At 30.7% G+C, this 27,748-nt stretch overlaps 1 protein-coding gene and 1 long non-coding RNA gene across 2 annotated transcripts; one reads left to right on the top strand and one right to left on the bottom strand.

The window, feature by feature from the left end:
* Positions 1-2,339: 2,339 nt before the first annotated feature.
* Positions 2,340-4,071, bottom strand: LOC139905140 (uncharacterized). The gene is made up of 4 exons (XR_011779638.1): positions 3,381-4,071; positions 3,189-3,328; positions 3,037-3,126; positions 2,340-2,977 (listed from the first exon to the last, which is right to left on the bottom strand). It is a non-coding gene; the product is annotated as an uncharacterized lncRNA (long non-coding RNA).
* Positions 4,072-5,592: 1,521 nt separating this feature from the next.
* On the top strand, positions 5,593-27,627 carry LOC121115654 (CD109 antigen). Its single transcript, XM_040709752.2, has 15 exons — positions 5,593-5,834; positions 19,742-19,943; positions 20,181-21,016; positions 21,080-21,126; positions 21,461-21,517; positions 21,590-22,306; positions 22,369-23,334; positions 23,401-23,742; positions 24,432-24,610; positions 24,673-24,931; positions 24,995-25,292; positions 25,363-25,870; positions 25,922-26,087; positions 26,152-26,260; positions 27,026-27,627. Exons 2-15 carry the CDS (start codon positions 19,810-19,812, stop codon positions 27,247-27,249), a joined length of 4,842 nt encoding a protein of 1,613 aa, XP_040565686.1. The 5' UTR covers positions 5,593-5,834; positions 19,742-19,809; the 3' UTR covers positions 27,250-27,627.
* The last annotated feature ends 121 nt before the right edge of the window (positions 27,628-27,748 follow it).

The raw sequence follows: 27,748 nt of genomic DNA, 5'->3' as shown, positions 1-27,748 counted from the left end.
AAAATGCAGATAACTTTCGTGATGACTGCGTCAGCCTTTAGGTGAGTCCGTGTCGTCGATAGCATAGCTACCAGCCAATCTTCTTTTTTTACTTCTATTCCTTGTGCGTCCCTAATTTTATCTTCCACGATTTCTCTTACGGGTTTCACTCTACTGCATTCATAAAAAAGATGGAAGGATGCCTCCGTTTCATCTTTTTTCGACTTGTTGGTAGCAAGACGATATCTTAGCCATCACTCTCCTGAATTGGTAAATGGATTTCTCATGCAGGAATAAGTTTATTTGCCCTAAGGAGACAATTACTGAATGCGTCATTAGCTCATGTCTACTTTTGTAGAGGTTAGTAAAATTGGCAGGGTCATTTTCTCCCAACAGTGGAAAAGCAACAAACAAAAAGGAACTTCAAGAAGACAATAGCCCCTTCCAGTCAGCTTTATTCTTAGGTATAGCAGAAAAAAGCTCTTCTGGACCTGTGGTAATTCTTTCCTCAAAATAATAGCCCGTATTGTTACTTCAAATAAATTCTTATTATTTAAGCCCAGAAATCCAGACTCAGTCTTAATCATCTAAGCTTGGAATAGTTTAAGGATTTCCGCTGTATTTCGGTATTACATAAACCGATCCCTAGTCCGGAACGGGAGTATAAAGTCTTGCTTTCAATATATAAGATGTTTTTTCAATCCAGATGAACTGTCTTACAACATGGTCAATGTCTCCTGTAATTCCTACCGTAGAAGGGATGAACCGAAGAATATGAACTATATATAACTAAATATATTTACATTCCAAGTCGTAACTTTGTCTAAGAAATTGAACTCAAGTTTATGGTAAAATATTGTATATTTAGTTATTTGTGAAATAACTTCATAATAATTTTTTTATGGCTTCTTCTTCTGTCGGGGAAACAAGGATTCCTAGCAACTTTGGTGAGGTCGTATATTAGAAATTTGGATACGCTTACTGCAAATAATCTTCAGCGTTTGTAATTATAATTGATTTTTGGACATTAATCGATATGCCAGAGCCTTTTTTGAAGTCATCCAGTGTCTCATGGAGTTCGCAAATCGACTTTTTCAGAGCGTTAGGGTCATCTGACAAAAATACTGTAAGATCATCGGTGTTCTCAAACGCTTGTTTATTTTTGTTTCAGCTGTCGTTTGCTTGCATAATGAAGCCTCGCAAATAAAAATAAGAGGTAGGAAATCGTAATTAAATTCTACTGCACGTTTTGTGTTGTTACTTTGTACATTTAAAAAAGAATGGCAGAAATGAAATTAATGCATTGTAAAATATTTTTTTTTCAATAAAAAAATATGTTATCTTATCAAAAAATATTTCCTTAAAAAAACGTCATAAGTCTTTTATAAAATAATGAAACCAAAAAATATGTATTTTACAAAAAAGGTCATAAATTAAATATATTATTTAACATTTTTGTAGCAAAGCTGAGCGTGTCAAATTAATAAAGAAAAGAAAAATGTATTAAATATCTATATTATTAAAGAAAAGTTAATCGACTCTGGACAATGCTGGTTACTGCTGCTAGTTCATATTAACAGCCCAAAGTGGGCCTATCTTTTGTCTGTTCATAGACACTTAATAACTCCGAGCATGCTACGTACTCTGGCTAGTCCAAAATAATTTTTTTGAATTAGGAATTATGTTTTTCTTTGTTTATTTATGTTATGCATTCAAGTTCATAAAAAATGGTAATTATGTAAATTTTAATGACTTTTTTGTAACCATCTCTTCCAATTATATTAATTAAAAAAAGCCTATTAATGCTGTTATAATGTGCATGAATACATATTTACTTAATCTAACTTGATAAAAATTAAACATACATAATTTTAGTTTCTATTTTTTTGTATAAATACATGCTTGTTTTTAAGGAGCATTCATGTCTTAAGATAGCGTTATTTTTGCAAATATAACACCATTTCAATTACACACACCCTAATCTTATCAAAATTTTACTATAGCTATATACTAGCTGTAGAACCCGGCATTGTTCATAGTAATTATAGTTGATAATATTGTAGAGAATAACGCGTGCGAGTAGAAGGGGGGGAGAAAGACATATGGTATTATTGTTTAAATACTGATGAGATTATCATCTGCCTGCTGTATTATGATTATTTATATATATTATTTTATTATATGATTTTTGAGGGTATAACGAAAGAATTTATTAGCAAAATGTTTAATAAAAATATACTACGTATAATTGACTTAGACGGTTTTTATCCGTTACAGTGGATTTGAAAACGTCACATTCTATGAAATTGTAATTCATTATGAACCATATTCTCAGAATAATAACTAATAAAACGACAAAGTAAGAGTATTTCGAAATATATTTGAAGTTCCAAGTTTAAAATAGAAGGCTTAAATTAAATATAATCTACATACTAAAAAATAAACCATCATACATTTAAGTTAAATATACAAAATTAAACAATTAGAATCATATAACTAATAATAACAATAAATTATAAACACAGAATATTGAAATAATAGATTGATCCAAATAATATTTTCTTGTTCTAACATCGGAATTCAGTTCAATATGTCATAACTTTAGGTTGCAAAACACAAGCCAGGCGTGGGGTTTAATAAAAATATCATCACCCTTTTTTCCTCATGTGCAAGTTGCATATACAATTGTGCACAGGATAGAAAAATCTCTACCGATAAGATCTTAATTATTAATAATAAAGTAAATGTCAAAATCATAAAATAATGTTAGATTTAAATCCATATCTTCTTCCAATCTTAGTACGAACAGCTTCTAGAATCCCACTTTCATTTATTTCATGTTTATCTAAGAAAAGAAAAGTTAATCCATGCAGTAAAATTTTAAACCTTAATTACTTATCTTAGATATAAAAATTATGTAGTAATATCCGGCGATATTACTCCTTATTAAGAGCATCAAAAAAAGACCCCTGGTGATTTATGCTTGTATAACAACATACTATTATAATGAAGGATACACACAATTACTAATTATAATGCTACACCCAATGTAACTACCTCCGTTGTTGTGACCATTTAAGCCGTTGTTTTTGCCTTTTATGAGTTTTTTGAACATCATTTCTTGGAGCTTATGAACCATAGCTAATCCTTAAGTGACAAAAAAGTAATATTTAAAGACTATGTAATATTGGAAAACCTAATGATCATACCAAAGTCTTTAAGCGAAGTAAGTAGTCCCAGACAAACTAGTTGCGAACCATCCAAAGCTACTACCCCCGTTGTTGTGACCATTTAAGCAGTTGTTTTTGCCCTTTACTGAGTTGTGTATCATAATTCTTGATATGTTTAGCTAAAATAAAATCATATTTTATGGTTAGATTTAAAAAAAATTGAATACTTACTGTGAGATAGTACAAAATTCAGAGTTCCATTTCGATATTCTTAAATACTTTTTACTGATAACATGATCATCATTTGGTGTGGATGACTCAAAACATTTTTATATGTATTTCTATATATGACATCAGTACCAACATCCTCCATTAATTTAATGATGGTTCCTCGGGAAGGGATATGTTTACCCTTGTATTTCTCCATAAATTTTTTGAACGTAGATGATTAGCAATGGATAAGGTTATATTACATGCAATAAGCATCGTTGTGAGATCAAAGTTAAAGTCTGACTTGATGTATTCATCGTCAAATTGATTTTATAGATGAATATCCATACTCTTGTTATGATATGAGGATAATGAGTGGCGTGTAATTCTAGACAGGGGACTAAAGGCACATTTATATCGACAAATCCGACAAACCATCTGTTTCTCATCCGGTAAGTATTTTCCAAATTCCTGGGCCTCCATTTTCATAAATCCAGACAGAAGGCGACGTCATTTTGGGGATTTTATTCAGTTCTCTATCGACTATCCCCATCTCATATTATATTAATATTGAATAATAAAGGCGGGAATGATAACGTTCATGATTGATAGAAGAAGATGTATATTATTTAATCAATGATGCCATAAGTAATTCTTCTTTTCTCCTCGCACGCTTTTGTATTCTTACCAAAATTATCACCCTTAGTTATAATCTATACTTAGATATTCTCTCCTCAGTATCAAAATAATATTGATAATACTAAAATTGGTAAAATCTATAAATGACCGTTGAGAGTTTTGAAAATACTTAGAGTGAAGCAAAAAACATTCCATTTTCATTCTTTAAATAACCATCTTCATTCTATTCATTTTCTAAAATCACTCTAATATCTCATTAAAGAGATGAACAGTTACTGTCAATGAAATCGTATAACCATTACAGTGTAGGGAAATTTTAAAATATTGGATTCCAGACTTTATTTTACCCTTATGAGCCCCTAAAAATAGAAATTTCATTAAAATGTCCTCCAAAAATAGGCTTTGTGTATCATGAGGCAAGTCTAAAGTCTAAAGAATCAAACAATGATTATATTTTCTCTCTTTTTTTAAATCTCTAAATCATGGTACTGCCAATTTTAAGTTTTCAATCCTGGGCTTAGAAAAATATTAGTATCCTTCTTAAGAAAATTAGGAATTAAAATGAAAAAAATTATTAAATTCCTAGGAGACTTCATATTTTTAATACAAGAATGAAATCATATTATATACTTTTGCAGTTATTTTGATGATTTCACGACGTTTTGTTTTAATTTCCTATAAGAAGATGCAATTTTGGGATTATAAACTACACATATTTAAGAAACACTTCATAAAAATTCCGTATATTAAAGTCTTAATATGGTCTACATCATGATGGAGAGAAAATATATTTAAAAAAGAAGAGTAAATTCTTGTGATGGGGCGATTTAAAAAAAAGATCACGAATCCAATTATTATTATTTTAAATAATAGTTAAAAATACCATTTTTGTATAAATTTCTACATAATTTTATTACATTAAATTTCCAAATAACATTTACATTCTGAAAAGGATGCAAATCCTCTGCAAGGTGATCTTATTCCATTGCAAATTTTTCCAGTCGAGTAATCCCACGGCAAACTTTCCAAAGCCCATATTTGGCAAATATGGGCTTTCCTAGATCCCTTTACAAAACTTATTCCCCTAAATAACAATATTTGCACCGACTTTATGTCTTAAGAACACTCTTGTTCACGTTTCATTTGTGTTCTATTTGTTTCTTTTTCCCAAAAAAAAAATCATTTTTTATCAACAGCTGTGGATTTTTGAATTTTTTTTTTCAAAAAAAATTCCACCCCTTCTCCAAAATTTAATCCTACGGACGCCCTTGTCATTGAATCTAAAAATGTTTTGTGCTGGTAAGGAGTACATGGGTTAAATAAACATTTTACAAGTGGTACATCACTCAAAAAATGTTGAGAATCCCTGTTCTATCAAATAAAGATACACCCTAATAACCATATCTAAAGATGATATAAAAGGAGGAGTTGAGAACTCCTCTTCTTTCTGTTTTTAGTTTCTTCCCTTCCTTTTCCTCTTTTCCACTTATATATATATATATATTCTACATATATAGTAATAACCCTTTTCTTTTACATGCCCATTTCTTCTAAAACTGCTTTCCTTTATTATTCAAAAGAGGGAAAGAAGGGAGAAGGAGAGAATAAGCATGTAATAAGGGAGAACATCAAAAGTTTAGAGTTTTCAGTCTCAAAGGGTATACAACTATCTAAATAGAGTATACAATACATTTCAACAAAGGAGTCCTTTATTCAGAGTGTATTATTTAAGAGTCCTTCTTATTTCTTCCTTAATTGTATCACTAAATCAAAACAACATTCATTTATACGTACAAAGTATTCTATGATGATGCAACGTATGGATTTTTAAAAGAGGTAAGGGCATGCTGTTTATATCTATATTACGTAATACCATGTCCTTCTAAGGCCATTAGTTGCACAAAAACCATACGGTTTTGTATCTTAAAAAACATCCGTATATTTATCTAATAACCAATTATTTTGTCAATCGAAATAAAAAGTATAGTAATACCTTGAGATCCGAGGTAGATTACGAGAAAAACTTGTAGTTTGTATACTCATTTGTTTATTGGGACAACTTATTACATCTGCACGGCCCTCTTACTGTTTATTTTAGCTTGTTCATGCCTTATTGGTTTGACGTTTGATTTGTTTTTTTTACTCATAAGCTCGGCCCAGGACCGCATAAAACGTGTAGTCAATGTATTACTGTATATATATTTTTGAACTCAGGGTTTATTTGAACACATATGTAATTCCATTATTGCCACTGAATGGTACTGATGAGACGGCGATGGAAGATTTTTGTCCTATACGGATGTAATCAGATAAATTGAGATCTACCACTTAATAAATATAAAGATATATTATTTCGAAGACTTCTACACTAGGTAAAGCGTATCTAAATAGAAAATATTGATATGATTAAGTTGGTCAAAACATTCATGTATAAAACCATACCACAGATCTTCAAGTACTTTTATTATTTAAAATAACATCTTTTGACAATTTATGAATGAAAATTAGGGAAAATTATCTCTTTTTCTCGCGTTACCACAAGCGTGACTAAAATTTAAAATGTATTTTGTTTGTCAGCTGTTGACATTCCTGCCCCCCTCCTAATCAGTGTCTTAAAAGCTGATTGGTTAAATTAGAATTAGCTCTTGTTGAAATGTGAGTTATTCACAGAAGAGCTTCAAATAATTCCTTTCCAAACCAAATCCTTAAAAAATCATATAACTTTAACGTGTCACCTCAGGGGAGTTCGTGGACCTCTAGTGGTACGCATACTACATTTTAAAACCTCGAGCCATCAAGCATACATTTGATCTTAAATAGCCAAAACATGTTTTCATAACTTAATAATTTATTATTATGTAAATGATTATAAACTAAATCACTATTTCTTGGTCTTTTTTTTGGCCCAGATAAAAGATTAATAGGACGTACAAAAATAACTAATACCTTGCTTCTTCAAGTAATAGCTTAAAAACTTTGTGAAGTTTCAATTATTTTTGAAGTCTAATAATTAGTATATTTTTAAAAAAATACCTTGTCCTTCACTAATATTGAGATTTTCGAGAATTTTCGTTCGGAATTTTTTGTAATTCCCTTAAAAATAAGTCCAATGTCTGAAAAATTGTATGTTAACTTCATATATGAGTTTCATATGGAGCATTTTGATTGTGAGAAAATGCAATTTAAAGGGGAAAAAATACATTTTCTTAAAAGATTTCGCCAAATAATGCCACGTTTTTTATTTGTTTTAAACTAAAATAAATTATTTGAAGCATAAATAATTTGTATTTTTTTTTACGAAAAAGTATTATTTGCTTCGATAAGGTCTAATTTAATAGCAATATTGATTTAATTAATAAAAAAAAATAATATCTAGCAGCTTAAAATGTGTCAACAAAAGAATCTAATATTCTTTTGTAACTATTAAAAGACAAATCAATTTTCTTTCTCTTAAAAATTTCGTATGGAAAACAAAAATAATGAGATGTAAGGGTCGTTTGAAAAGTCCATGCATAGTCTAAGAGAATACACTACTGCCGTGTATCGAGGTTAGGTTTAGTTAGTAGTATCTCTTAGAAGAACACACACCAAATTTCTGCCAAATCGGTCTATTTCTGTCTGTTTGGCATTCGTTTGAATCGACGAAGTAAAGTTATTTTCACAAAATGGAGGAAAAATAATTTCTTGTGTTGATTAAACATTATTTTATAATTATGAAAGGCATAACGCCTCAGGAGACTAAAAATATGCTAGATAAACACTCTGGGGACTCTATTCCTTCTATTATAACAGTTTATAAGTGGTTTCAAAATTTTCGGAGTGTTTAAATGGGCACAAGTGACGCTGATCTTTTACTACTCCAGAAATCATAGGTAAAATCAAAGATATGGTGATGGATGACAGAATAGTAAAGATGTGTGAGATTGTTAGTACTGTAGGCATCTCGATTGAACAAGTACACATATTTTGCATCAACATTTGGACATGACAAAGCTATACGCAAAATGGGTGCCGCGATTGCAGACGCTTTACCAAAAACTAAATCGTGTTAAGTTTTGTAAGGTTGGTTTTTAGCTGTTCCCGAAGAATCTGCAGGACTTTAACTATCGTTTTTTGTCACTGAAGCAGGGATAAATCATTACATTACTGAAACCAAACAACAATTTAATCTATGGGTTATCAAGGGATAATCTGGGCAAAAGAAATAGAACGATCTGACTGAAAGTTAGTGTGTGTTCATCCAATATATGCTACTAACTAAAGATAACTTGAATACACGCCAGTAGTGCTTTTGACAGACTTTTCAAACGACCCTGGTATGTATTTGTTTGTAAAGCGTGAGCACTTTTGTCATGTAAAAAAACAAAACAAAAACGAAAATGTCATTAAAATTTGAATGGTTTGAAGAGTTGTCATGAGGTTTCATTAGATTAGATACAAACAGCTATGGAAGGAAATAAGCACTAGAATCATGCAAATCATGCAAAAAAAAAAGGATTTATTCTATTGTCGATCCTCTATTATACCATGAGGCCAACTGGAACTTACACTTATAACTAGAATTGTAAAATATATAACTGTAGACGAATGAGATACATACAGATAAAACAGTTTTTTTTTTTTTTTACTTTTTAAGACTGATGATTTCTCGCAGAGTTATATGTGTACGTCCTTGTTGGACTCACAGTAGAATTGAAGATCAACATCCGAGTAATTCCTCTATACGATATACATGATAACTTTCTCTCTCTTATAGCTGCTTGAAGCTAATGTAATTAAACATAATGACATCCAAATATATTTAAATATCACTCAATCGTAAGGATTTAGGATCTCCACATATTCAATAAATAAATTACAGATTACATTAAATACTTATAATGTAACAAAACTGGATATTAATATGACATTACAATTAAAATTATTTTGTTATTTATTAATTGTAAATAAAGGTGTAATTCATATATGTATTTATTTATGTGCTTTACTGATTTAAGTTTATATTTTTATTTTGTCTTCATTGTTTAGTCGTTTAATGTATGTGACAATTGATTAATTTAAACGATTTACACTTATAATAATGATATACTTCTAAATATTTAGGAATGTAGTAAAAAAGTAAGATTTTGTTGACTACTCTCATTCGCCTAAAGTTTATTCGTATATACTTCGTTTTGATGCCCTAGGTGTTTCAAGGCATCGAAGTCTTATAAAATTTAGTATTGTTCTTACTTTTCTTACTGTGTACGTTTTTTTATTCAATATTTTCATTTATTAAAAAAAGGATATCTTCAACAAAATTCCAAAATAATATTTTCTTTAATTGTAATCTTTTAAAACCGATAACGGTAACCAATTCGGTCAAATTCTGAAGTGCAAGACAAAAAAAATAGTTTCTGAAGTATATGATAATATTAAAGAAAGATATAGGAATAAAAATTAAAGAGTAAAAAAAAAAAATTAAAAATTGAATAGTGAGGAATATAATGATGCTTTATTCTATTAGGAATATTCATAATGTCCTTCAACCTTTATACAAATTTTGCTTGTCTAATTGTATTGTACAATATTATTATTAATATTGAATAAATTCCCTACAATGTATACTTAATTGCAATAATATGTATACGGTAATGTACATATCACAGAAGCGGAGACATTAGAAAATCCCTTACCGTATCTCTTTCTCTTCCTTTAAAGTAAATATTCATTGATCAGATTAATTTGTGGAAGTCGTAGGTCTAATAAATATACACAGCTCATGTATTAATATGTTTGGGAAAAAAGTAATTTCGTTTTTTTAGCTCTAGAGGAAGTGTTACAATAATCTAATTTAAGCCTAGTATGCCCCGTTCTGTTTGATAACTTCTTGCCAAGATAATCCAACTTCATAATGCCCTTAGAATCCCTTGTCCCTATTGGGAAAAAGTGGTACAACCAATTATCACAGGCCTTTATTGAGAAAAATTTCAGCCACAATCGCGCTTCCCATAGACAGGAACAGGTGTTAGTCACTAGGTGCAAGGCCTCGACTGAAGGGTGGATGTATAGGAACTTCCCATTCGAGCTCCTGATGCTTCTGACGCGTCATCAAATATGTGTGAGGGCTAGCAATGTCTTGATGTACGATTCCTTTCCAACTCACCGATGCTGACCGCTTCTGTTCAATCGTAAGCTTCAAACACTCAATATGTTCACAAAATAGGGAAGAATTGAGAGTTTGACCATAAGGAAGCATCTCATAGTAGATTATTCCCTGTCAATACAACCAAACACACAGTAAAACCTTCCTGGCGGTTAATCCTGGCTTGGCCACGGTCTGAGTTGCTTCTTTGGTTTTTTTCAACGATATTGGTCTACGACATTGACTTAAGTTATCTATTTTTCATCCCATCACAATTTGCTACCCAAATTATGTGTTTTTCTCTTTCAGGTAGCAAAAATGTTAAATATTGCGAATTACTTCCTTTGAGACCTCCATACTCAACGCTCGATAATTATCGACTGAGCCAATCAACTGCAATACTTTCTAAATGACTTTTTTTAGTATACACATGCACCTTTAGAACAATTTATCATATGATCCGATGTCATCAATAATGAACAAGATATAATTAATGAAAAAAGGGGTTGGAAATACGAAATTAATTTTCCCCTAACACATTATATTAAACTTATCCCTTTTTAATAAGTTTATACTCTCTTGATAACATAGAAAAAAAAAGGAAAGAAGAAGTCCATACATACCTAGGCATGTAGTATTTAGTTGTATACAAATAGGGGAGACTGGGAACGGTTGTAGAAGGTTCTTTTTTACATACAAAGATATATACTTATAACATTTACATACTATTTAAAGAAAGAAAAAAAAGTTTATTTGGTTGTTTTTCGAGCGTGGCCAATTGATTTAAAAAATAGTAATGCAGCATTTAGCGCACTTCGTCATATTAAACAAAAGATAACATAAAAACAATCTTGATCAAAATAAAGAAAGTGTAAAAATCCCAAAAATATTTTTTTACTTCATTTATACATACAAGTCAATATTTTAAAGACATATTTAAGTCAATTTTAGATTTATTATTTAAGTTTGTTGGAGGAGATGGGATAACTAAGAATTTTAACTATAGTTTAGAACCTTTATTTGTTCATTAAAATTACTTTGGCTCAAACATGGCCTTTCAAATGCATAAAATCTGTCAATTTCTTATTTTTTTATTGTGATGATCAATTTTGGCTACTTTAAGTGCAATTCGGACAAAGTCCAAAGGGTTATTAAAGAAGGGGTACTCATTACAGTGAAAAAACCTCCAGTTAAAATCAAATTGACTTATGGATCTCAGTTTGTTTAAAAGTTATGGTCAATTAAGTTTTGTATTATCTTGAACCCTCAAAATTTTAAGGTCTATTATTACCACCATATATAACTTCCGTACAAAGTTTGATCAACATCAATTAGTAACTTTTGCAATAATCCTGATGACTAAAAAAAAAACTAATTATCAAAGAAAGAGGGGCCAAAAACCTTACCTCCGTTCAATTTTTTTTTGGCGGAAGTAATAACAATAATTTGTTATTAGGAATTGTCGTCAATTTGTCCAAGAACAAAAATTATTTTTTAGGGATAGTCATTCCAATTTGTTTTTTTTTTGTTAACAGGCCACATCTGTTAATAAAGCTGTAATACGTTTATACAATTATGTAGTTACTATTGATTAGCTATCATATTAGTTAAAAAAAGTAAAATGTTGAGTTCATTGGATAAGAATATATTAATTTAATTAGGGAAACTTTTTACCAACTATAATGTGAACATACGTTTGTATATTTAAGAATATAGATATTCTTGTGGCTTTCTGGTAATAAAAATCAATACACTTATCCTTTTATTTAAGATGTTTTTAGTTTCATTGAACATTTTTTTCCTGTTGTTTATTTATTAATTATTAATTTATGTTAGTACTTATTATATATGGACAAATCTAATGATAAAATTTGATTTTGGAAGATAAATGTCATCTTTTTATAACATAAAATTTGCAAAATGAGTTTGTGAACTAAATATAAATATTGTGATTTATTAGAGGCAGAAGTACAGAAGAAATGATTACTTCCTGGCTGAATCAAGAGATCAGATAGAGGGAACCTTCAGGACTAAACATCCAGCTCAGTTTGTGGTCTTCGGCGTTGTGGCGTCCGACAGCAACTAGATGTACTTCTTAAAGCGAACGAAAAAGTCAACACGGACGCCCACTAAAAGGTCTTCAGATACCATGTCTTGCCATTATTGAAGAACACAATTCCCCGGGGATAACTATATGTTTACCCAAGAAATAAAAATAAAATATAACAAGTTGTTATGTTTAAACTCTAGTTGCGTCGAAACTAGATCAAAACAACCAGTTTTGAATAAAATAACAGTTCTGTTAACCACAATGGAAACCAAAAGAGAGGCTATAATCAAGAAGTGCCATAAGGACAAATCTTGACCAGCCATCTTGAGGAACCTGAAGAGCCTGGAGGTCAACCCCATACTCATCAAGAGAACCCTTCAGAGGTATGAAGAGACTCAATCTATCAAGTACATACCTAAATCAGGCAGACCAAGGTAAAAGAGGACGCCTAGATTGCAAGAAATCCCAGGAGGATCATCACCAAGATGGCCCAGGGTTTCCACATTGGTGCAACAATAATGAGATACCTTATTGGCATCTGACCTTAAGGTGTATTCCTACAAAATCAAGAGACAATAGCATCTGTCAAGCAGGGTTAAGGCTAAAAGACTTGAGAAAAACAATGTCATTCTTCAGAAGCTGAGGACTGGCACGGCTCCAAACATTGTCTTCAGTGATGACAAAATTTTCTAAGTGGAATAGGTTTTTAACCTCTAAAATGATCGGATTCTTGCCAAAAAAAAAAGTGAGTAGGTGATCCTGGGATCAACAGAGGGCAGAATCCACTGTCTGATGGGTGCCCGTAACTGAGACAGGGAAGTTCTACTTTTGCCTAGTGGGGTGAAGATCAATACCAAGGAGTACATCAGCACATTCCCGGAAGAAGGTAATGTTCCATGGGCTGGACAGCACTTCAACATGGGCCAAAGATCTTCCAACAGGATGGTGCCCCCTTCAACACATCCAGAGAGACGCAGCTGGTGGTGTGAGGCCAATTTGAGTGGCTTCTATTACAAGATAGTTTGCCCCACCCCCTCCAGCCCCGTTCTAAACGTCATGGATTACTCCATGAGTCCATTCTAGAGACCAGAGCTTGTGTGGCCCCCATCAAGAATTTGTAAGATATGTAAGCCAAACTTGTGGCTACCAGGGCAGCATACCTGTCTTTCTAGAGATAATTCGGGCTGTGGTCAAAGCTAAGGGTGACCATTTTAAATAAAAGTTAGATCACAGTTTTTGAAACTTGTGTCGACTTGTGTTTCTTTCATAATTAATGGCGGATATAAACATCTATTGACTATTTCTAAAAAATTGAAAACTCTTAATTGAAATACGAGAAAAGTAGTTGTCTTCTCCATTAGGGGTGCATACATCAGAAAGGGGATTTATACCCTCAAGATTAAAACAAAATTGTTATTTATATTTTTTATTAATTATAACAACATTACCACGATTTCATCAATGGTTTGGTTCTTGAACATAAATTGAGCCATTTTCATTTATTTTTGTTCAGCACAATTATCATTTACAGGATGTTTCAACCTCCTGCGGTGTCGTTCTTCTTTTTTTATCTTATGGCGTATAAAATATACTGTGCCTTTTTAAAGACTTTTTGACTGACTGTCTTGCTAAAAAGGGTCAAACAGTGATCCATCTGGAGCTGGGACTTGAAATAGTTATCTAAAAATTAAAAAAAAAACATTTATATATACATATATTCCATTAAAAAGAGGACTTTTCTACTAAAAATGCTCAGAAGTTTCGAATAAACAGTAAACAGAGCAATTCTCAACGTTTTTCTTTTTTTTATTATAAGATTTATTTCTAATATGAAGGTAGATGATAGTTTAGGATAAGTAAATCATTTTTATCCAAAAGTTAGAAGTTTACTCCGATAACTTTAGAAAAGACCTTATTAATACTTTTATGGACGGTAAAAATGCCTATTAAATCAATTATAGACAAAATAAAGAATAAAAAATTATTGGTTTAATAAATAACGTTTGCGTTTCTTCTAACTTTGATCAAGATGTTAATCAAATTTGTAAAGGTCACTTTCTTACCAAATAAAAACTTTTCTGCACTAGCCGTAGTCATAAATTAAAAAAAAAAGAAGTTAAAATAACAAATGGCCCCATTGTCCGTGTAGACGTTAGTCCTAGTACGATATTGTTATTTATATTCAGTGAAGCTAATATGAAGCATTATCAAGATTTTTAATATCTATAAAAATAGGAAAATCCTATATACTTAGTTTTAGATTTCTGACTTTTCCGGTATTTTATGTTTTGCTTTGTTGATGGTGTTTTTTATTAATCTTATTTTTTTATTGCATAGATTTTTAGTGTACTTTTGTAACTAAAGAGGTGTTTGTCTTTATTTAAATATGTATTTTTACGATATGTAATTACCCAATTTCTTATAATGTACTTTTTCATTTCATATATTGTAAAATAACCTTAAAAAAATATAAACAACTTTCCCAAAATTGGCGAAAATATTACACTAATCCCTTTTTATATTTTGTATCTATCCCTGGACTTTTTTCTTATCCATTTTGTTAAAAAGAAATCAACAATTCATGTTAGCTTTATTTAATGTGCATTTTTTTTTAATGTAGGAAATAAAAAAAGATTCCTAAGATCTTATTATTTTTCAAGATTCACAGTGCACATAATATGCATTTTACCTTCTCTTCAATCTAATGTCTATATTTATTTATAGAGACTCTTAGTTGTATATTTATTGAGAAAGCAAGGTTTTTAAATAGATTACTGCCTTTTTTACAATTAAAATAAGTGGTAAGGTTTTTTTCACACATACATATCAACAATATATAGTTGATTCTTTGGGTAAAAACGCAGGCCAACAAAAATTCTTTAATGATGAATATTTGTCTTCATTAATGATTACATAAGTCAACAAATATATACTAATTTAAAAATCTTTACAATTCTAAATACAATTATAGAAATAATTGACATGCTGATCACGAATCTATAATTATTTTTTTTCTTATCAAATCTGGTTTTTCTAGAATTTTTGATTTTACTTTTTTGATTATTTTCATTCTTTTTATAGGTTTGAGGCAACTTTTGAGTAGAAAAAAAATACTAAGATAGTCACAACAATATATTTATTTTTTGCAAAATTTATATTGATTTCAAATGTGTGCTTATATTTCATATGCAATAAGCTAATATTGAGAAAAATGCCATTGAAAGGATAAAAAATCACCATTTTTAAGGGGTTTTGTTCAAGAAGGAATATCACCTAAGGGTTTAAACTGTTTCTGTGTCAAAAAATTCATTTGAAGCAAAAATAAATATGGTGTCAAGAGTATTTGCTTCTAAAAGGTCTACTTCAGCAGTAATATCAATAAAATTATTAAGTTTAAATTTATCTGTGTTAATTAAATCCTTGGATAAGGAATTATATTGTATAATTAAGGAAAGATATATTTAAATATATATAAATAGGTAGACATAGGACTTTCTGAATATTATATCATCAACATCTTTTTGATTTATTCTTATGTTGAAAGAATTACAGCCAAGTAGGGTCACACTATCTCAATCCAAGGGGTAATAGTTCAGATGAGGTGTAATGTGCTTAACTGGATAAAGATGTGAAAAATGTCGAAATCCTCACGAGTATAATAAAAAATATGTATATGTTTGTAACTTGCCAGATACATTTATTTATTATACTATTCCGTGTATTTGGATATCAAGCAGGGTAACACAAATAAAATGACTTCAACTTTACCATCTATAAAAAAACTATTCTCTAATACTTTTTTATTAGTTTCTATCATAAGCTATTATGCATTAAATTATGTTTCCGTATGGTAGACTATAATGAAACTATAATAATGGAAATCATAATTTATTAATTCTTTCATTACTTTACTTTTCTTGTTCTTATTTGATCTCAACAAAATTAATTGTACAATATAACCATTTAAGAGGGATTTTCAGTATCTATTATTTAATATGATTCATATTTCACTTTCTTTCTTTGGTATCAAGTAGTATTCAATAGAGTTGTTCAGATTTTTTATTATTCTTAAAGCCCTATAATGGAGTTTCATAATGATTTATTAAAAATGTGTACAATCTATGTATGAATATGAGCTCCTAAGGTTTAAAAATAACGTAGATTATGATGTCAATAAAAAAGCTCTATACATTTTAGAAAAAAGTATAAATATATTATTTTTCTTATTAATTATATCCCTCTAGTTTGATCATTCAAAAGTCATAACAAGCAAGGAGTAGTATAGTTAAAGCTGTAAATAATGTAACTTTAACAGCTGCAACTTTTTATTTTATAATGATATTATCATTATTGCTAAGATCAAAACAGCAAAGTAGGAAGTCTAACCAGGAGTGTGTATTCAGAAAAGATTGATAGAAACACTGACGATTTGTTCCGGAGTCATAAAGTATACGTCCATGTTGAACTCATGAGTAAGGAGCAATTAAATATTGAATAAAAAAGAGGGTGATGAAAAGGTGGGAGGAATACTGATGGCATTACACAATTAAAACCCATTTCAACTGCCTTTTACATAATTTTTGGTGAAAAAAAATGAAGTGGAGAGCCTTTTACATTTAAAATATTATCAATATATTATATATTTCTAAAACAATTTGCACCAAAGATAGTCCAAAATGCTTGACTTCAGAGGAATATGATAATACCACAACGTCCTATATAAAAGAAAAACACGCAAAACCCGTTTTTCCTTTCGAACATCTAAAATTAATTTTTTTATTACAAAAATGACATCCTTACTTATAAGTAAAATTGGAGGATTGAGATCAGAGTAATTCACTGCCTACTAGATATGTTTTTGCTAGCTACAGAGTGTGATTTGTTTGTGTTTGGTTGCTCTCGTTTGTTGCTAATAGAATAAAACGTAGCTAAGCTGTTTTTCTCACAAACATTTTTCAAATTGTCAAGGCTGTCACGCTCATTTTTTGGATTATTGTTTTATTTTTACATTCCGGTAGGTCATATTTTATACAAATCTATTCATAGTTATCTCTATCTACGGATATGTCAAAGTAATTAACATATATGTACATAAATATAATATGTACACCAGAAAGGACTCCGACAATTTTTCCATCTCTATTAATGGCCTACTCTTTATTGTGCTGGAAAATACAAAATACACCGATTTCATATTTTTGTAAAAGTACAATTTTTAAATGTAGAATGTGTCATCAACATGTTAACGGTTCTGGAAGCATATGTTACGTAATACCCTTATGTAAAAAAAAAATACATATGTACATATATATAAATTTTTTATCCCATTTTATTACCTTATGTACAATTCTCTGGTTCTCTAATTCTGATTTTTGACACGTTTCTTCACTTAATCATTCTTTATCATCAGTGTCTAGACAATGTGTTCCCAAATTGATCATTAAGTCATAAAAATCCCTATATACATGGAATGCGTACTCTTTTTTTTTTACCCTTTTTTTTTTGTTATACACACTAAAGGCTATTTTTTCCACCTTACACTAAGTTTTTATTTTATTTATCTCTCAAATTATGAAAGTTATGTGTTTTTTTGAAAACATGATAAAAAAAGACATCATTTGGAAGAGGTTTAAATTATTCAAAGGGTTGATGTTGTGTCCTCTTCAAACATTTCCCTTCCTTATCCAATAAAAATCATAACATAAAAATATTGTGATTATTACAAAATCCCTTAATCGAGTCGAACCGAGTTGATAATTGTTCCAGTCGGCATAATGTCATTGTTAATTATTAACTGAAAAGTATTTTTTTCCCCTAATTCTATTGCCATTATTATTCCTGAGGAGTGAACATCCTTTTCTACATCATTAAAAAATGTTGCGGAGTTAGAGTTGAAGATCCATATCTGAGTAATTCTTGTCGACGTCCTTGTCTATTTCTTTCTCCTCTCCCTCTCGTCACAGCTGCTTGTAGCTGTTGTAATGAAATGTTATGATGGCTAAGCTGTTCTCCTCTAACAAATGAAATTGTCAGTGCAACCATCTTGATTTTTGGTTTCTTTTTTAACATGCCCAAAAGACAACCAATTTTTTTCAATATTTGTAGTTCTGAGTTACACGGGTTTGTATGTATGAAAGAAAAAGTTGCATTGCGGATGATACTCTAATAAAAAAAACTTTAGCCTCCGATAAAAAAGATACATTACTGACTAGTTTCATATGTTTATAAAAGGGATTTCTCTTACAAAAAAGAAGGAATAAAAAAAAGTAGGATGATTGATCTACAGGAGAAAATAATTAATTCATTCAATGAATGAGCATTCTATATGTATTTTGTCTTAATAAAAGTGTATAAAAAACCAAGTGTTTTATTTATTTTCTACGTTGTACTAGAACTGGTACCTACTACGTCATAAAAACATTAACCTACCTAAGACATACCCATCAAATAAACTATGCGTTGTCATTGTTTTGTTTGCATTGATGTCTTTACTCCGATTGGAACATGTTATATATTGAAATATAGTCAATACTAGTATGTTGCTCTTGTTTTTTTTTTAATATGTCAAAAAACAAACAAAATGTATCGAGATAATATTGATTTTTTGAAAGACAACTTCCTGGAATAAGGCAATACCGTGAAGCTTTTATCCTTTTGTTCTGTTTATATTTAAAATCATTTAACTCTTTAACAAGAGAAAATTTGTTATATTTTAATATTACAAGCAGTTTACTTGTCTGACCCTTGGGTTGGGGTGTATTATAATATATTCGAAGGGGGTTCTTGATACTCAGGATATTAGTGGCGATAGATTTTGATTCACCTACAAAGCCTGTTGACCGAGGTATATTTTGCAAAATTATATGAAGTCTCTTATGACAATTTCTTATCATACTATAGCTTGATTGTCTGAATTTAACAAGTATTCACTAAAAATTAAGTTCTGTTCGAATAATCCTACATTTAACCTAAACATATATATCGTCATAATAAGAGTCCTTGATCAATACTCAAGGAATAAATTTATCTTACTTACACATGAAGTTTATTTGTTAAGTTAGCGGTATTACCATAGTTTTTTTTAGGTAAGAGTAATTAAGTATTTACCTCATTTTTAATTAAAATTAATTAATATAACTTTAAAAAATATGTTTTTCTATAAGTTTTTAAGAATTTCTCCTTTTCATTTTTTAAAAGTCGAGGTTTCGAGTGGATATTAAAGCTTGGAATGGTAGAGATGTGAAAAATGCTGAAATTTTCGTAAATGTAAATTAAAAAAAGTAGATGTTGGTATATTCTTTATTATTAATTATTTTTCCCTATTTTGAATGTTCAAGCGTATTAGCAAGCAAAAATCAGGTCTCACCGGGGTATTACGCTTGCAGAAATTTTGACAGTTTTCACATCCCTAATTATATGTTAAACTGATTTTTAATGAAAAAGCAATCTAAAATATTATATAAGTTGTTTAAAATAATATAATCGATCCTTTCTTTTCAACTCAATCTTTAACTTTTAGAGACATCAATGCATAAAACTAAATATTTCATTATCTTTTTTTTTTTACAGATTTAGAGTAAACTGCCGGAATTGACGTCGAAGGATGACCAGTATCAACAAAAAATATCCTTATAATAATGAAAGGACACCCCAATATATTAATTGATACAGTACTTCTCTTAATTCTTCATGTAGGGAGTTCTAAATCCGCATTAAAATTATTAAAAAATGAGTCTTCAGCAACGGAGTTGTATCAATTACCAAAAGAACCGTAAAAAAGAGCTTTTACCATCAGGACTGTGACTAGGATTTTTCTTTAGTGGGGAGATCTTAGGCAAATTTTTTAATTACTTTATTGATAGAATGTTTAAAAAAAATAATTTAAAAAAAAAGACATAAATGCCGTCTTTTCGTCGAAATATTTAAAATTTGACAACAAAATTTTATTCACGGGCCTGTTGCTAAAAAAAAACGTATCAAATTTAAAAAAATATTTATTTTATTTCAGAACATACTTCATTCTATCAAGTGAAGCTTTGGAGCTCGATAATGACTATCAAGTCATTGTATCCCTGTTTAAAACGAATAGAGGCTCTGCAACCTCCTCCTTTTCGGTCCCATCTTTTCCTCATACCGTTCGAGCACAAATTTGGAGAGATGGATCTATCATTGCCTCACAAATAATAGACTGTTATGAAGGAATGACTCAGACTATGAACATCAAAGTATCTGATCACTCCTTAGCACAAAAAGAATATGAATCCCCTCCAAAATTTAAACTAGTTGTGGAGGGTCATCGAGATGGACGAATCGATGGTATTCTTTTTAGGGAAGAACGACCTTTAATGCTTAAAAAACCTGATATATGGATTTATGTAGAAACAGAGAGACCTATATACACTCCTGGGCAAACTGTATCTGCTAAAGTCATACCATTTGAAACATCCAATCAACGACCTTGGACAAGTGGTTCCATTGATGCTTCTCTCAAAAATCCCTTGGGGGAAATTGTGGCAAAGTGGAAGGATAAACGACTCATTCTTTCGAAATTAAAGCAGGGCAAAGATGACTACGTGATTTTACTTAATTATGAGCTTGCAGATATCACAAGCCTTGGTGAATGGACATTTGAGTTGTCCTCTCATGGCTATACAAATGCTTCTAAAACCATGTTAAAGTCATTTTGGGTTGAAGAATATTTTCCTCAAGATATTGAAGTAAGGGTCTGGCTCCCTCCAACAGTTATACCTGGTGACAAATTCGTAAATGGTTGGATTTCTGCAAACAAAGTTGTAGGGGGAGCTTCTGTTCCTGGAACATTAAAACTCTACGCCATTTTAAAAGGTATAATTACAAATGAATATATAGGTACTTTATATCAAATTTCTATTTTCGTTTTCCATTTAGATAATGATACAGCCACCAATTCGTTTAGAATTCCAGTAAACTTTAAGGTAGATAATTTAAATAATACTTATGTAAACCGAGTGTAAATTTAATTATGACACATTTTAGATTAATGAAACATTTTTGTACTTATCACGTAAATATATTTTACTTGACACTTGATATTTTGTTAATTTGCACACTTAGGCATTGACCAGCAACATGCAGATGTCGTTTGGTATCTCAAAAATGCATTAAGATATTTGAAAACTGTTTTTTTTTCTTTCTTTTTTTGGAAAATGCTCATTATCATATTCAAAAAAATCATTTAAATGTGTGTCCCAGAATTAAATTCATACCCTGTTTACATGAGTATGTTTATCTAATACAAATATTTTGCAGTTTGAGGGAAAAAGTATCTTCTTAACAAGCAATTCTGGATATTCTGAACTAGAAAGTGTAAGTTTATAACTTTCAAATTACATCGTTATAAAAAGACAAGTCTTATATGTATTTATAATTATTTTATAGTTTTCTGGCTTTGTCGAGTTTCGATTTTCATCTAATGAAATAAAACGCATCCGCTTATCTACAAAATCCAAGTTTGATCATAATTCTCATATTTTAATGACTTTAGAAGCTCAACACCTACCTGATACAAAGTTTGCAAAGTCAATTCGTTCAGAAGACCTTTCTTACTCTTTTCAAAAGGGTTCTAGTAATCAAGATTCAATCATAGGCTATGCAACTACAAGATTATTACCTAAAAATCTTGAAATGAAAATATTAACGCCCCCTAATTCATTACCCTATAGACCAGATTTACCTTATATCGCTTGGGTACGTGTTGTAAGATCAGATGGCAGTGATTTAACGTTGAAAGATCTTGAGCAAGGAATCATGACTGTTGAATCCTTCCTTGTTTTTCATAATAAAACAAGATTTAAACTTTCACCAATACCCCTTAGAAGACAGCACAAGTTTTTTACACCAGGGTCACAACCCCTCTGGAAGCTCAGTTATTCTCTTCGACATGTATTACCACCTGAGATGGAGGTTATTAGCCCTACTGAGTTATATGGTTCCTTGCTGATGTTCACGGAGTTAAAGGTGAAATATGTAACTCGAGATATGAAGGTCGAAAAAAAGATAAAACTTGTACCTGATCGAGGACTTGCTATGGATAAGCAAAGACAAAGGATAATTCAACAAGGGCTTCGTGTTTCGGCGTCTCCCATGGTTCCAATGGTAAAGTCAGATTATATATGATAAATTTTGAATTACTTGTAACTCTTAAAAAACCATTTCAGATTGGTGACAACATCATTTTTCATGTCCACTCCAACTTTTTCCTGGAAGGTTTTCAAGTAGCCATCATCAGCTCAAGTAGAAACATCATTGAAACTCGTTACATTATGATGGGACAGTCAAGTTTAAAAACATTTCATCAAATTGCTACTGAAGCTATGGCTCCTGAGTCGACACTCATCATTTGGGTTGTAACACCAGAGGGAAATCTGGTTTCAGCTGCAACAAGGTTTACAGTCGATGCATCTGCTAGTACCTCCTCTATTAAAATAAACACTGAGCCTGTCATAACCTCTGGCTTTGGAGGCTATACTGAGGTAAAAATTCAAGCAGCTTCCAATACTCGATACAAAACATTCATATCGTTTCATGCTCTCGATATTTATTTGAGAGCCCGTTCACCACAAACATCATTTCCTAAACCAGATTTAATTCATGGTGCTCAACTTTCTGGAGATTTTAAATCTCATGGTTTAATTGTCATGACAGATGCAGAACTTGGACCCACGATCGATTACAAATCATCAAACACAACTTCTGTATCCCCTGTTGAACTCAATGGGTTTGTTCAGTTCGAAAACGAGTTTGATGTGTCAAAAGTTATAAAATATCCACGAGCATCCCCTGTTTCTAGCGAGTTGAAGGGTAATGGATTCTGGAAAACAGTTGTTATTTATCCTGGGAAAAATTTAACTCTTAAAATCCCATTTGCTGGAAATGGTGGGAAGTTGATTCTTGCACCCGTTGCATTTTCAAGAAACACTGGATATTTTCTGCATCAAGAATTGACCGTTTCCATTGGAAATCCCTTTCATGTCACTTTGGAAGTTCCAGAATATTGTCGCTATGGAGAAATTTTGTCTGGAAGATTGACATTTATCAACAAACATAATCATGTTGTATTTAAGCACGTTCGGATTTACAAATCTATAGAGTTCACATTTGTAGATTTAGAGGGAAATACCCAGGTATACCCAATTACTTATAATTTAATAATAATGGAATAATAAATACACTACTTCTTTTTTTAAAAGGGGGACTCATTAAAAAAATTCAGTCTTCACATTCCGGCGAATTCTTTTCGAACTTTTCAGATACCTTTCCGACCTTCTAAATCCGGAAAAATTACTATACAAGTACAAATCGACAACTCTCATCATTTACTGAGTGAATCAATTTATGTATTAGAAGAGGGGATATCAAAACACTTCCATGAGTCTCATAGTATTGACTTGGTCAATCATCGATACTTTATTGATGACTTAAATCCACCAAGTATGGGTAATAAGGAGTTGACAGTGTCTGGAGGATTGCACGGCCCATTGCTTTCCGATTTACCTCTAAATTCATCATCAATGATTCTAAATCTTCCTATGGTAAACTATTTATTTAATCATATCACACCCACTAGGTTAAATTGAAGTTAGAATCCTAATCCATTTTTAGACCATAATCTTAATTGGAGATTTTTGAGTTTTTGGTAACCAATTAAGATTTTTTTTATTATTCAACGTAACTGACTGAAGCTTTATATTAATGTTTTCTTAATTTTTATTATTATTTTCTCCATATAGCACCACTAAAATGTTATTAATAATTTTTCAAAAAGCACATAATTCGATGAGGCAATAACAGTGGAAGGTCGCCAAAAGAAAATAAATCCCCATTTTCTAAATTTTTCATAAATTAGTCAGACGGAGTTGCACTGATAAAATATAAGTAAACATAATAGTATTACAAAAAAATCTATATGACATGACAGTCAATGTATATTTTGGATTTTTCCTTCTCTAGGAGGGACAGTGAATCAAACCTACACACATTGAGCTAAAAAGAAAAATATCTACCAAGTGCTTTTTTCACTATTCTCATATTTTTATATTAAATGATGATATATTTAAAATTTGCAAACCATAAAGTTTTTAATGCAAAAATTGCTAAACTGCTCAAATTGACGATTTCAAAACTTGTATATAAAATATAAATATAATACGAGGTATTGTGTTATAGGATGGCAGTCGAATTAATCATAATTTAAGTTAGTTATATTTCTTTATTTTCACAGATGTCAGCGGATGAAGCGATTTTCGCAATACTTTTAACTTTACTACACAAAGAGGAAAGATCAAATTATGTGATATCACTTCCTTATAAAAAAATAAAAAATAATCTACAAATTTCCCTTCAACGCCTTCTGTCATATCGAACCCGTAATAACGCTTTTACATTTACCAGAGGAAGGAGGTAATTTGGTTATAAAATTAATTCAAATAAGATAATATTTTTTTATAATTTGCGAGTTACAGTGGATCTCCGTGTCTTTGGATCACAGCATTGGCCTTAAGGGCACTTCACAAATTATCTATTGATTCTATTGGTATTTTTGTGGATCCCTCTATTCCTTTAGATATACAGCTATGGCTCATCAAACAACAGAGAAATGATGGATCATTTAGTGAAAGTTACTTATATCCTAATATAAAAGACCATTTTATCCCTTTGGAAATGCAAGAAACTGCTCTAACTGCGCATGTTCTGTTAGTTTTAGCTGAGCTCAAAGACGATGTAAAGTTCAATTTTTTTATTATTTTAAAAAAACAAAATCGAAATAAGGCTAATATATTTTAGGCAAGCAGTGCTCAAACAATATTTACCATAGATAGAGCGTTACATTACTTAACATCAAAGCTGGGGGAATTAGATATCTACGGATCAACTCTAGTTGTTGCTCTAGTGTCAAGGGCTCTTCAGGTTGCACGTGCATCGGGCGCAGAAGCTGCTTTTGAAATCCTTGCTAAAAGGCGTAAGGAAACAAGTGAGGGCTTCCACTGGGATTCTGGAAAGGAAAATAATTTACTTAAATCTCGAGACTGCGATGATTTGTTAGATGTACGGACCACAGCATTGGCTTTACTCGTGTACACAGGTATTTCTCCCTATACATAAATGTAATACAATTCTGACATTTAAAAATGACTAATTACTAAATTTTATAGAACGCGGAGAATTTATGACAGAGTCCATAATTCGATGGCTCAACTCGAAGCGAAAGTTCTTTTCAGGTTGGTCATCAACAATAGATACTGCATACGTAATAGAGGCCTTCAATCTTTGGACTTCAAGACATACACATCATATACGAAAAACGATGAGCCGACAACAACCTCAAGCAAATCAGCTTCAAAAGAATGACAATGTTGTCGTTGAAATTCAATCCCAAGAATCCTTGAATTCAGACCCATCAGAGTCCCTTAGAATAATTGTGGAGGAGGGAATGAGTCGGAAGGTATTACTCAACTCCAAAATAGGATCTTCATCCATCAGAGTTGAAGGAAATGGAAGGGGTCTGGCCCTAGTTCAACTACATAGTGTCACAAAGACCACTACTCTGGGTGAAAATGTTATTTACAAAGTTTCTAATAATTCAGGAGCTAAGTTGGATTTGGATGTGCAAGCAGATCCAAACAATGATGTCTCTGAAATTCGCTTTAGATCATGTCATAGGTAGTATGAATTCAAATACAATAATATGAATTAAAAAATATTTGTTATCAGATGGTTCTGTTTAAGCGATCAAAGGGTTTCTGGTCCAGTAGTCTTACAAATCCAACTTCCTACAGGCTTCAAAATTATCAGAAATGATTTATTGGAAGCACTCAGACAAATTAAAACGGAAGAAATAATCGAAAAGCATAACCAAATTAGTATATTTTTTTCTAAGGTATAATTAATTGTGCTTAAGTACCTTATTCAATTACTGACAATTAGTTAATTATTATTATTAGTTAAGTCGATCTAGGTTTGACTGCCTCAATTTCTCTATGATTCGTCATTTCCGTGTAGCTCATATATCACCCTTTATCCACGTTAAAATATTTGACTATTATTCGCCAGGTATGTCAAGTCTATTAAGTTTAATACAAGGTCCGGCGATGAAATTGGTACGAAAAATCTTCTTACAAAAATGTAAAACAATCTTAATTTTTAATATCCTGCATCATCAACTCAATCAAAATAATTTCCTTCTTCCTCAATAACCTTCCCAATCCTACTTCTGCACAGAGTGCAAGCTTTCTCCATGAGGCTTCTCTCCATTTTGACCATCTCCTTTATGGAGTTTTGGTCCTGGTACTATACAAACCTCTATTGGTATGATATTAAAGATAGCCCCCACAACAAACAGTCCATTGAATTAAAATATGTACCAATGGCCAAATGTCATCATCATCTCTGCCTTTGCAATTGACTACTTTCAAGAATTATTAGTGTTTTCTCAACCTCTTAATGATAATCAAGGGTACAACTTAAACATGGGCTGATATCAAAATATTTTCGCATCTGATATCATGATCCAATCTGATATTTGACTAATGAATAGATGTATACCCCTCAAATCATTTTTTTAACCAACAGATTGATATCCTAAGGATACAATATTGTAAAATCATTTATAATAAATATTTATTTAATAGATATTTAAGTAGATAGCTAAAAACCTACACTTTTTCACAGCAAATTCAACGAATTTCTTCTATTTGCTATCTAGAGGATATTAAAGATTAAATTTTGCTCTAGTTTCGTTGCTGGACTTTGTATGTTACACATCATCTATATATTAATTTTACAGCTATTACATTTGATGAATTAATATTATTTCAGATCGATACAACGAAACTTTATTGTTTTTACCAAAGTTGGTGGAATTGAAGATATGTGATATCTGTGGCTCTTCAGATTGCCCAAACTGTGCTGAAAAAGAGCCCTCAACATTTTCTGCAAATGAAAGCTCTTATCCTTGTATTAAAAATAATGCCTTCTCTCCTATTTATGTGACTCTTATTGCTGTGATATATCTTTACCAATCCTCTCTTTCAAAATGTTAAAAATACAACTACAATAACTAAATCATTAATTTAAATATAAATTATTTTCCGCTTTTTTAGTATCATTTCAAGTGTTTTTAAAGAAAGTATAAATTCAAGTCATACTTTTTATTGTACGAAGCAATGAAATCTGTTGATTTTGACTGAAAAAATCCCTATTTGGTAAGCAAATGAATACGGCCAAATTATTTAGTTGTATAATCATTTAAACAATAATGTCATTTAGTTATGCTTTAAAAGTTCAATATGTGTATATTTTTTACATGTGTTGAAACGCAGTATTTTTTTATTTGATAATATCTCATTATATTTATGCTTAAAATACAAAAAAAAAATATATATTTAAATTTCAACAAATAAACAAACTTTGTTCTATAATTTGTTTATACTATTTTAATTATTTCACCAAAAATATAATTTGGTTTATTCGGCAGATGGAAACATAAAACAAATATTTTATGTAAATTATGTATAATTTTTCTTTAATTTATTATTTCAC

This window comes from Lepeophtheirus salmonis, chromosome 1 (assembly GCF_016086655.4).
Source record: "Lepeophtheirus salmonis chromosome 1, UVic_Lsal_1.4, whole genome shotgun sequence".
NCBI classification, from domain to species: domain Eukaryota; kingdom Metazoa; phylum Arthropoda; class Copepoda; order Siphonostomatoida; family Caligidae; genus Lepeophtheirus; species Lepeophtheirus salmonis.
Note: the sequence above shows the minus strand (reverse complement) of the source record. Positions and strands in the feature narration are given on the sequence as shown.